This window comes from Crocodylus porosus, unplaced genomic scaffold, assembly GCF_001723895.1.
Source record: "Crocodylus porosus isolate Cpor-Errol unplaced genomic scaffold, CroPor_comp1, whole genome shotgun sequence".
In the NCBI taxonomy this organism is placed as follows: Eukaryota; Metazoa; Chordata; order Crocodylia; family Crocodylidae; genus Crocodylus; species Crocodylus porosus.
Genome location: NW_017728909.1, coordinates 1,401,801 through 1,414,321, shown reverse-complemented (window position 1 = coordinate 1,414,321; position 12,521 = coordinate 1,401,801). Strand labels below are relative to the sequence as shown.

Sequence of the window (12,521 nt, the reverse complement as noted above, 5' to 3'; positions counted from 1 at the left end):
AAACCAAATGCAGAAAAGTTTACCAAAACAGAAGACAAGTCTCCTAATAGCAAGCCACAAAGGATACAGAACACTAGAGCAGTAAGATGAGGACAAGGCACAAATATGAGGTTCCCAGCAAACTCATTGCAACCATATTCATATTTTCTACTAAAACGTGCACTCTGATCATATTTTGGCTACAGCAGAATTCACATCATCAGCTTTTCTGCTCTCACATTTGCACCATCTACAAAAAAGGTCATAATGATGCTAGGTAACCATAATGATTTTTTTAAATTAGAGTTGTAATGAATTCTCTCAGACAAAATAATGTGTTAAATAGAAGAGAGAGTGACACTATATTCTCTGTTAACTAAAATGAGGGGGAGAAAAAGGCCTACCAAATCACTGAGTCAGGATTCGTCTGCTAAAAGCTGGAAAATTAAGTGATTAGTGATTACTACACAATGTGCTAATAGCAACAATACCCTAAACAGGTTTGTTAATTAGCTCACTTGTGGTTAGCCTGCATAAAAGTCAACTTTAAATACAGCCTATTACTGGGAATAATACATTAATGCCTCATAATTAGTGCTAGCTAATTCCTCACCCTTCTCCAATATGAAAATAAAAAGCCAATCATTTTTACTGCATTATGATGTTCCTATTAGTCTTCAGTTTCCAACTTGGGGTGAATATCCAGTTGTGCAGGTCACAAACAATACCCAAAAGCCAATATATTCTTCAAGACCTTTAGAAGAAAGGGGAATTGGTAGGAAAATGTTATGCATACACTGTGTTCTATTAATGAGTCGCTGTCAAAGTGAGAAGTGGCAAGAGAGACAAATCTACTCCTACTGTGTGCACTCCTTGTTCCGATTCACCAAATGTGGCCAGACTTCCCCACCTTAGGGCAGAATATTGCTGAATGACCCACCTGGGTCACTTCCATCAATTCCACCAGAAAGCAGTAACTGGCTCTTGAAGGTCTATATTCTCTCATCAGCATGATCTGTAGGTGTAAGGAAAGGGATGAAAAGGAGGACAAAAATATATAACACTAAAGACCCATGAAGCTCAGGAGGCATTAGGAGTTCAATGAACGCTCTCACTCCTGCACAGGAAAAAAAAAAACAACTCTTTAACTGGGAATGAAGGAATATAAAGGCAATCAGAGCTCCTGGAGAGACAAAGCTTTGTCTGTGCAGTGCACAGACTGTGTTAAGTAATAAAAAGGCCAGTAGGCCAACATACAGAAGAAAGGAGAAGTATCACCTCAAGTCTGTCATGCTCTCTAGAGAATATGCAATAGAACCTAGGATCATTCATGTCTGGCTGATTTGCACCCTGTTCGCAGTAGCCTGCTGAATTAAGGTGAACTACTCAGCTATTGGCTGCTTCCCCCCTCATCTGAGTTTCACAGTAATCTGTAATAAGAGCAGCAATGCCTAGAGAAACCCTAAATTACATGAAACAGCTAGTTCATCTCACCAATCTTATGCAGCCAAGGTACCCATATCAGTTCAGTGGGTAAAGAATCTGACCTACAAAGCATCTGGGTTCTGTTGTACAAAATCACTGGCTGGATAGCATGGAGTGAGGTGGAGCCTAATGGCTGAAAATTAAAACTTACATAAAGAGAGTGGTTTCAGTTCCCTTGGCATCTACAGGGTTCAATCTCAGCATCTGTCTCAGCACAGGGCATTGCAGCAAGAAAGGAAGGAACAGAGGCAGAAAGCAGAAGTAGCCTCCTTTGGCACAGAGGGCCTGGCTGAGACAGACAGATGCAGCTCACCTATCCTTACACTCTAATCTGGCCTATTGGCTCAAACATAATAGCATTAGTTCTCCAGCATCCTGAACACCGACTCTTCCAAACAAAGAAAGAATAAGACAAGCTTTTGCAGAAGACCTGGGATCATCTTAAAAATCCTAAAGAAAATCCTAAAAATCCCCTGGAGATCAGAAGCACAAACCTCATAACTACCTCAGCAAATGAAACTCAGTGTCAGCACTGCCCCTTCCCCTCCACGCCTTATGATGAGATGATTTATCAATTTAAGGAACATCTGCCTGGGTTAGAACAAATTGCAAGAGGCCTGCAGCATCTCAATGCTAATTACTCAGTGTAAACATTTGGAAGCTGACCGCTCAGACCAATGCCTCTCCCCCACCAAATGCACTTCATCCTGCTCTGGAATGAAAGGGTTTCACAACGAAGGAGATGCTAATCCAGGCTCTGCAAGAACTCTGCTCTGAACCTATTTCAAGCCCCAAATGAGAAATGCTGTGCTGGTCAGCAGCTGAGACATTAAGTTCCTTTCCATTCAGAGACAGTTTGTCTCCAGACCTGGTGCCAGAGTTAAAAGGCCATTACTTTAAATTTCCAGAGGTTCTGTAGAATAAACCTAGGACTTGATTCCACATTTCTGGTGTACCCAAATGCCCACTGCTAATAGCTAGAGAGTTAGCCAGAAGTGGTTATGAGACCCAACAATGGCCCAGGGGATACACCATGCCCTATTTCATTTCTGGCTAGGGAATTTATGAGCCCTATTTCATTTCTGGCTGCTGCGAGTATGAAGGACAGGCGGCTCCCCCTTCCCAGTCAACCACCACAATGTAAATTTCTCCTAATACATCATTTGGGTTTTAAACTGATGACATGAATTAAACTGGATCAATTGCACCTATGCAGCTCCAGAGAGATTCCCACAAAAACCACAACGTTGCGACACGGCAGAAAGCACACAGCAGATCTATAAACCCTCCGACAAGGAGTCGCCTCAACTTTCTGAATTTGCTTGACACAACAGATAAAAAGCCCTTTTGGGAAAAAAACCCAGCCCCCCAGCCAAAAAAAAATTTTTTTTTAAATCATCTCCCTCCATGCATCTGTTCATCTTCAAACCCAGAAAATCCTTACGGCCAGCCACAGCGCCAGCTGTTGGAGGAAATGGGGGTTACATAACTCTATTAAGCTGCAAATGCTCCAAAAAAATAGCCCAGTTCTGAGTTTTTTTCATTTTTTGCTTTCCTTAGGCAGTTTCCTGCAGAGAATGAGAAAGTTTCGAGAAAATGTAAACAATTTTGCCCCCAAGCGAGTCTGGGCTTCAGCAGATCCTCTTCTTCTGGGAAAACCATACACATCATTTATGTTGTTAAAAGGTACGTGGTATTTTAAAAAGAATCAGAAGTCACTTGATCGTCAAAACCCATCTGAAAATGTCCGTCTAAGAACAGATGACTGGCAATGGTGTTAACAATAATGTATTGGAAGCAAAAAAAAAATTATACCACCTAGAAGGCTGAAGTCAATGTATTCATAAGTGCATAAAGAAGTCCCTGCAAAGAGACTTAGATGCCAATTTGTATCCAAGGTTTGCTAGTTTCAGTGCTTTACTTTTGGGCTCATGCTATGAAATGTTGAGCCCCACCAACACTTACAAAGCTGAAAGAAGCTGAGGTCTCAGCATCTCACAGGATCAAGCCCTTTTCTCCTTCCCTTTCATCCATACCTCTCATATTAAAAAAATATTCCAGTTCAAACTATCCTCTGTTACAGGAGTCCAACACTATTGAAACCAATGGGCTGGAGCAGTGTAGCAGAAAGAACAGTTTGGTCTGTATGCATTATTTCTGCTGTCTGCAGTGCTGCACTGTTGGTGATGTTCCTGCATAATCCAAAATTATTATTACATGAGCCATGGTCCAAACAGTCTGTGGGGTGGGGACTGTGCATCATAGCTGTTGATTCGTGAAGAAGACTTTTGTCTCCCCGCAGACAGGATTTACACAAAATGGACAACAGAGGGTTAATTGCTTGGAGCATATTTCATTCGACTGGATATGTGAATAGACCAAGTCTGCGAGTGCCTAAAAAAAAAGAGAGAGAATATTAAAAAGCAAAAAAGAATGAGCTGGTTGCAAAAGGAAAAAAAAGAAAAAGAACTTCCTTCTCCCTGCCCACAAACCCACAACGTATTACCAAACTAACTTATTAGCCAGACAAAAAGCTATACTGTGAAAATGGTTTTTATGCACTATTCGAATACAATTTCATCAAAGCAAAAATTAAGATTAGTTAAAAGTGACAAAGAAAAGTAGTTATCCTCTGCAGACTATAAGATGTAAGAATTCCATGTCTATTTTCAAAGTTAACAGCATGGTAGGAAACATATAATCTTCTGAAGCTTTCCAGAGGATCACTCTGTAATAACAATAGTAATAACAATCAGAACAATCTGAATACCTTGGAAAACAATGGATTTCCATTAAGGGACTCAGCTCTTCTAATGTTCTCAACTCCACACTGTATCAAAACAAAGGAAGAAAAAGAAAATAACATTAGATAGGAAAAAAATTCTGCAGTTCTCAGAGATATCACTTTTATATATAAAACTTAGAAGCTGCCCCTAAAATGAATCTATTAAGACTCAATAACTTTTTTGTACATTTTGAATCCTAGTTTACAGATGACGATATTAACCATTTACCTTGAAAAGTTAAAATGTAAAACGGTCGAATTGTATTTCAGTAAAGTAATACTGAGTCTATGTTACTTTTTTTTAAAACCAGTTCAGATTAAGTCTTGATCCACACCAAAAGAAAACTGGGCCAAAACCACTGAAGTGTAAAAACAGAGCTAGAGAGAACAAAATGAATTGGGGAGCAAATCTGCCCAAGAAGTTATGAGCACTGTCATGAGCTTACCTCATTAGCTACACCTTGTGCATATTCAATATCCAGTTCATAGAGTGTTTCAATATGGTCACTAGTAAATGCTATTGGAACCAACAAAATATTCTTCTTTCCCCTTTCACAGAGTCCTTTAATAGCTTCATCTGTTGGTGGACCAAGCCACGGCATTGGTCCTACCTATAAAAAAAAAAAGGGAGGGGGAAAAAACCCCTCAGAATTTGATCAAACTCATTTCTACACAAAGACATTCTTACCTTAAACTAGACTGCAAGGGCATAATTTTAATTAAACAATCAAATTAATCCATTCCTTGTTTTTTATAACAATATTTCCCGCAATCCAACTCCTATATTTTTATGAAGATTGCAAGTCCCTCTATTCTAGCTCCAACCCTCCATTCTGACAAGGAGGCTGTATTTACCCAAAGTAAGCCACACGTGCAAGTCAGGCTGGATTTTATTGTTTTTATTTTAACTGGGGCCATTTCTCTCAGGGAAGGGAGGTTTGGTTATAAAACAAGTTTATTTTGTTTTCAGTTCTACTAAAAGGCTGCAGCTTTGCACAGAAGTAACCTGCCTTTGAAGGATTTGACCAATTCTCAGAGTAAGTTGTAGCATCCCTTTAAATCCAAGCAATATCTGATACTGTGTCACCATAATAAACTGACTTGCTGCTTCCTGGCTTTAAAACAAACCTGTGCCTCCCTAAAAGATAACTGATTTGAAAAACATAAGTTAAATGCCGCTACATAATTCCGATGAGGATTAAAGTTCCTTGATATCAGACAGAGTTTGCAGCAGTCACGTATTCAGGAAAACAACAACTTGCTTTGCACTACCTACTCAAAAAATGAAGCTTGCATGGATTAGCCCCTAGCACTAACAGTGCATATTATTATATAAGCTACCTTGGACAGAAATTTGAGCAAGCATCACATAATTGTTTCTACCTCCTGATAAGAAAAATATCCACCACCTGATGATATTATTATTATTACTACTACTACTACTACTACTACTATGTGCTGAAGTATCTGGATCTATGCTAAAAATCTATGGAGATAATGCATTAATACTTGTGAACAACATGAGCTTTAAGTGGCTCTGGAATAGTTACAAAAGACAAAGGCCCCAAAAGTGACAAACTATAGTAACAGAGTTGGTTCATGAAAGCAAGAGAAACAGGATGAGACTTGCAAAGTTTTGGGAAAAACACCCTCCTAAATATTGATGACTAAGGGCTAGGTGGTATTGTAATCTGATAACTTACTTTGGACTGCCAAACAAGCCTGTAAGGGTTGGAATAGTTCAGCTTCTCCATGACTCTTTGGACAGTAGCTCCCACCTCTTGAGGGTATGGATCACCGCGGTTCACAACCTGCAACACAGAAATATCAACCCTTCATTCTTTGAGTGAAAGTTCCCTCTTTCTAATGCACAAGGTACCTCTGAAAATTGGTTTAAAAATATTAGTTCAAAGAAACAAAATGTGTTCAGAAGATAAAGGTCATATAATCCTAGAGGTGCAGTACATAGAAAACATTGCATACACCTCGAAGAACACAACTCTGAATTATCCAGTGCAATTTCAAAATTACAATGAAAGAGAATAGCTTTAATTGGCTACTGTACAGAATACTTCTCCCCTAGTGATCTGATGCATATTTTTCAAGCTGCCAAATTCACAAGTTGTTCTCTTTCAGTTAGTTAAGTATCTAATTGGTATTTGCACATTTCACACAGTGCACATACATAGTTACTTCCCAGAGGATCTCATGGCATATTATGTATAAAAAATCTGTATAAATTATGTATAAAAATATGCTTTGAGATTGATAATTAAGTTCTATCATCTATAAAATAAAGGCACAGAGAATATGCATGGCTTGCCACTATCACCAGGATTTCTATCTTAGTCCCATCAGTGCCCAGTGACCTCATGGATAGCCAACAGGATGAGGGTTGCCAATCCTTAATGGTCTAGGTAAAAATCAAGTAGAATCCTCTTGCTTTTGTTTCCCTTGGTCATTCTGCAAAGAATATGTAGGAGAATCAGGGCTGGGAGTCAGGACTCCTGCGTTCTATCCCAGGCCCAGCACTGAACAAGTGTGACCTTAAAGAAATCATTTCACCGCTCTGTACCAGTGCTTTCTTTTGTCTGTCCCAGCTGTTTATGCTGCAAGCTCTTGCAGGAAGGAACTGTTTCTCACTAAAAGTTTATTCAGTGCATGGCACAAAGGATGCCAGATTTCTCTTGGGCCTCTAGACACTACCCCTAATATAAATAATTTCTCCCATGTCCCAAATTGTCTTTTGCTGTTAACCACTAGATGGCAGCATATTCCTACGAACTTGATTTCTAGGGCTAGGAAACAGCAGAAGAAATACCCACAGATTACACCCTATTACACTTTAGCTCTGACACCCACCAGGATGGCTTTAGAATAGTGAATGCAGTTTAAACCCCACCCCCTACTTGTGACAGCTTCCCCTTACTTGAAGTGACAACAAAGTCCCAACACTATTTAGTTTTGTTAGACAAGACTTTAGTTTCTTCACTACCATGTGGTTGATGCATACAATATGAAGTCAGACAAGGGTCTTTGGGTAAATCTGACATCTTTTATTATATCAACTCAAATAGTTGGAAAAATTCTTCTTAGCAAGCTGTTGGGTACAAATACCCTTTGTCAGGCTGAGGAAGTGAGCAAGGGGAAGGACTCCTGGTGGCAAAGGACAGGGGTTGGGGGTGGGGTTTCTGGTCACAAGATGGCAACCAGGGTGCAGGGACCTGTCAAGGGGCAGGGCTACCCATGTGGCCCTTGACAGCTTGCCAAAACTCAGTAAGCAGCCCTCCAGCGCCCCCAGCCCGCCCGCCCAGCCGAAATAATTGCCCGCCCCGGTCTAAAAGTTTAAAACCATTGCTCTAAAGAAGAGTAATTTTTTCTGAAAGATGAGAAAATACACTTTCCTTTCTCCCCACCCACCCCCAGATATCACCATTTCAAAGCACTGGACATATAAGTGGGTTCTGTGTCATGGCAAGTAAGTGTGTGTAGCAGTACAAGGCTCATTTACAAGTGCCACACTACTCTAATCTCTCAGCTGTGTTGGCGATATAGTCCATCAGACCCATAGGGTGATCCTGAAGATTAACATCATTAGCTGCAACTCCATGTTACTTACAGACATTGGAAGTGAGTGAGCTGAGAAAAGGATCACAACTTCTTTCCTTTTCTCTGGTGGGAACAGATCCAGTTCTTTCTGTATGTGGTCTGCAAAGCACTGTTAAGAAAAAAGAAAGACTGACGATACACAACAGTCTGCTGAAAGACACCAGTCTGTTGAAGGGAACATACATAAATTGCCTGGGGCCCAGCTTCTTTGCTCTAGGCCATCATATAAACTTCTAATGATACAGCAAAATATTCTCTTTTTAGTAGACAGCCTAAGTAGGGGTTTTGAGCAACAGTGTTTAAAGTAAAATACTCACTGAATAATGAACAATAGCATCTAATCCAAAACCCAAGTCAGTGCAAAGGCTCTGGATGAACTCTGCATCAGCTCCCTAATATTTCAGTTATGCAGACAAATCGAATATAATACAGCAAACTGATAGATCTTTCCCCAAATACCATCAGCCAAGCTGCTGACAGAGAGAGTGTTGAATAAAGAGAAAGTGTACCCTAGTGGGTGACAAACTGGGAATCGGATGAACCAATACGGAGAGCACATTCCAGAGACAAGCACCCATCCTTCAGAATGCTCAGCTCCCCGAGCTGTTTATCCAGTCTCAAAGTGAGAGAAGATGTCATGGGATGACAAATGAGTTCAGTTAAATAAGGCCTGAAAAAAAGTTCTTGTTCTCCCATGAAAGATAAAAGTAACAAGTTCTGGCCTCAGATTCATACCAATGACTGAAAAAGCCTGGTGTTACACAGACATGGCTGGATAGTAAGGAACTACAAAGAATGGAAAAGATGCCGTCTCAATGGCTTGTGCATAGTGATATGGTAGCAAAATCAGCTTGTCATGCTGGACACTGATCCCTTTGACATGCATTACAGTAAAAAGGGTGAAAACTTAAAAAAAAACCAACCCCGCCTTTAATTCCTGTTCTAAGGGTAGAGTCAGACACTGATCCAGCACTTCACTGAGTCTCCCATGGTATTGGAGAAACACAAGTTGGTTGGCTTACAAAAAATGTACACATACACATACAGTCGTTCTAATGGAGAGCACCATTCATGAACTCCACTAAGGTACGTCAGTGGATGAAAGGACAGCTCCAAAGGGTGAGACCTCCCAATCTGACATACAGACAACTATCATGAGGAGTCCTTGGCTCTGCAGACTGTTTCCTTTCTGTTTCCCCTCAATCATACCCTGGACAGGAGCAAGAAAAGAAAACAACCCAAAACTAAAACTAAACACACCAAAAAACAAACATGAAAACAAGCTCAAAGGCAAAAGAGGAAGAAAAGTTCCTGCTCCACTTCCTCAAAGTCCTCCAATGTCTCTCATCTGAAAAGGGGGCATCCTCCAAAAAAGACAATACAAAATGCCTCTAACATTAAGCAGTTCTGTTGCAACTGTTTTTGCGGCCAGGTACCCACCTTTCAAAGGCATTCCACTTCTTTAAAGCTAAAAATGTCTCCTTCCACAGTCAAATTCTCCAACGTTCTCAAAACTATCCTAATGTTGCTATCATGGAAGTCAATAGGAAAGGCCAATATCCATGAATTCCAGCTACACTGCCTGCCTCCTGTTATTTAGACATGGCATATCAGAAACTTCAGTATTGTGAACCACAATCAAAATGAAATATTCCTTTTCTTCTAAAATATTTTTTAAAAACAAATCTAAATCTGGACATAAGGCAGTGTCCATCTAACATACATTCAGCATATTCTAAAGCTAAGCAGCTTGCATTTTATTAGAAATTGAGACTTGATGAAAAACATTTTTTTTCATATTTCACTTCTGCACTTCTTACTGGAAATGTATCATGTCTTAAAGGAACAATATATATCCAGAAAGAAAAAACTACTTGGCATACGTATTTTCTTTACTGGAACACATATTCATTCAAGCTGGCAAAGCAAAGAAATTGCTTGAAATTCTATGTTCCTGTATTCTCCAATTCAAGTAGTCGAGCATCCAGCTGTTTGAAATGTACACAGACACACACACGCATGTAAATGTGTAAATGTTATACAACAATCGTTTGACACTGTTGTCCAGCCAGACTGTGCTAGCAAAATCCTTGAATTCTGGCAGCAATCTTAAAATGAACCAAAATGACAAGGGATGATGCCACAGCTGTCTCTGAATGGATCCATGTTCAATCTCTCCAAGCAAAGGATTTAACTGATGGCAAGCAATAATTTGCATGCAAATGCATACCTGAATGAGAAGGGGATGTGTAGGCCACCTGTCAATAATGCTCCATTTCATCTTTGGCTTCTCCCCCTTTTTATTATAGTACTGATAAATAGCATTTAAGCTGCTTCCTGAAACACAAAGATTTCAGACATTAGCAAGAACTTTTCAGCTGTACGTTCAGCCAAAATATGAAAGAATATAAAACACTACAGACACAAATACTTTGATGGCCATTTCAACATGCTAAATGACTGCATATTCACACAGTTATTAAGAGATCAGTCATTCATGCTATGAAAACTCAAGATACCCAGAGAAATGTTTTTAAGGAGGCATGAACCTTTGGTATAAATGAAAACGTACACAAGTGTTCCATAGTACTCTCACCTGTGATAGGGGCAGGTAGTGGCTGAGAATATCTGCCTTGTGTTTGTATTTGCGATGGGTCTAGGGCAGAGGTACCCAACATATAGCCACATCAAGCATACAGTTAACTCTTTATTAAACTAATTCATGCCTATTCCACAAGCATCAAAAAACAAAAAAATACAACAGCAAGTCCCACATCCACGCTGCAGCATTTTGTTAATCTGTACCTGTTCCTACACATAAAGTCCAGTTTCCCAGCATTAAAGGCTCACACCCAACTAGCATGGATCCTACTAATGGCAGTCCTCCACTGACAAATGTCCCTTGCAAGTGGCCGTCCCTCCACGCCCTCCAAAAAATGCCTGAGTTATGACCCCTGGTTGTTAGAGCTGGAGACTTAGTCAAAACCTTTGGGTTCCACTTCTGGCTGTGCCATTTGCTTGACATGACATTGGCGAGCTGTACTTCAGTCTACCTATCTGTAAAACTGCTTAATCTCTCAATAGAGGGCTGTGAGATATGGAGGCCTAATGATGAGTTTAGATTTCCCTCCTACTAGAAATCCTCAGGCAACTTTTTGTACTTAATAACATCTTCTGGGTTTTCCATGTTCTACTGGGAATACTAAATGTTAAGACCTAAAACAATCCAACCAAAAGGCTTGTTCTAAGAGAAAGAAAGGCTGAGTCCTCATCCACAGCTGAGTGCTTTTACAGGACTCTTGTGATTGGTCTCTCAAGTCGTGGTTATTTACAATCTGCTTATTACCTTCTCCTTCTGCATACCCACTCACCTGTGGTAGAACAGCTGTACTGTGGGTACTGTGTGAAAGCAATAGCCCTTTCAACTCCATCTTTTTCCATCTCTTCAATTGCTTCTTCTGTCAGAGGATGGACATACCGAAAACCGATATAGTATTTATGAGGTGCTATCCATGGAGGAGAGACAAGGAGAAACAGCAGCTGATCATTTCATCTGCAAACACTCCGATTTGAAAATCACTTTCCAATGGGCTGCAGTCAGAGCTCGTGAAATTTTCAGTAAGCAATTGCACCACCCCCTCCTTCACATCAGCCAAAGCTCAAACTACAACATTACACGCCTTTGAGTGCATTCTCCTATCACCACTAATGAAGGGGGGTATAAAACAAGAGACTTATATTGTTGGCATGCTATTCTGGCTCCGTCCCTCAACTGCTGTTACATAAACTAGGTACTTTGATCAAGTGATTGATCTTGCTTGCCTATTAACAGAAAGCAGGCCAGAGTTAGCAGAATTTAAAAACTGATTTATTGCATCAGTCTGTTGGGGATGTCGCCTTTTCTGCTCTCCTTTTCTTTAACTCTGAACTGCTTTTGGAAACATAACACTTCAGAAACTCTAGTTTAACCTGGTCTACCCTAAGAAGGTTTTAAGCCAGGATAAGTATGTTGCTAATAGGTATGATTTTTCCTGATGCAATTATGCTGATAAATTCTCAAATGTCCACACTGTTATAGCAGTATAGTTCATTTCACTCTCCAGGATCAGGATAAGCTGTACCAAGACTTTCTGCTGTTGTGTATGGACACACTAGTAAAAGAAAGCAGTTTTGTTACATGTTTTGGGATAACAAAATTGATATACATCAAAATCTATGGATGACACCTTTCAGAGGCATCATTCTAAAAGTGCTCAGACCCCTTGAAGGCAATTCAAGTTATGGACTCAAAAAAAAAAAATCATCATTAATCATGTTTGTACAGGTCAGGTTGTTAGAAATGGAGTATTGTTAGAAACGCACAGCTTGCATCTCGCACCTGACAAGAAAGAAACACTGCCAAGGACTTTTTTCCTTGGCCAGCCTTGCCACAGGAGAGGAGATTAGTGTTGGGGACGGCAGAGCACATTGCAACAGCCAGGGTAGAAGCGGGGGGAGCTGCTGGTCATACCTTGCGTGATACCTGCCCTGTTGAGGAACCGAGATGGGATAATCATACTGCAGAAGGAAGAGAGCTGAGTGCACGGTATCTGGGGATTATAGTGGAAGCAATGGGGGAGGCAGTGCCTCGGGTTACTAATCTGTCTAAATTGTATGAAGTGAG

At 40.3% G+C, this 12,521-nt stretch overlaps 1 protein-coding gene across 2 annotated transcripts in view; it reads right to left on the bottom strand.

The window, feature by feature from the left end:
* Positions 1-277: 277 nt before the first annotated feature.
* FECH (ferrochelatase) overlaps positions 278-12,521 on the bottom strand; it is a 43,653-nt gene continuing 31,409 nt past the window's right edge. For both annotated transcript variants that reach the window (XM_019531748.1, XM_019531749.1), the window contains exons 5-11: positions 11,230-11,364; positions 10,089-10,195; positions 7,869-7,967; positions 5,953-6,060; positions 4,696-4,860; positions 4,235-4,294; positions 278-3,858 (exon numbers count right to left, since the gene is read on the bottom strand). In XM_019531748.1, the coding sequence (XP_019387293.1) occupies positions 3,724-3,858; positions 4,235-4,294; positions 4,696-4,860; positions 5,953-6,060; positions 7,869-7,967; positions 10,089-10,195; positions 11,230-11,364 (809 nt within the window). In that variant the 3' untranslated portion in view covers positions 278-3,723. The remainder of the gene's footprint in view (positions 3,859-4,234; positions 4,295-4,695; positions 4,861-5,952; positions 6,061-7,868; positions 7,968-10,088; positions 10,196-11,229; positions 11,365-12,521) is intronic.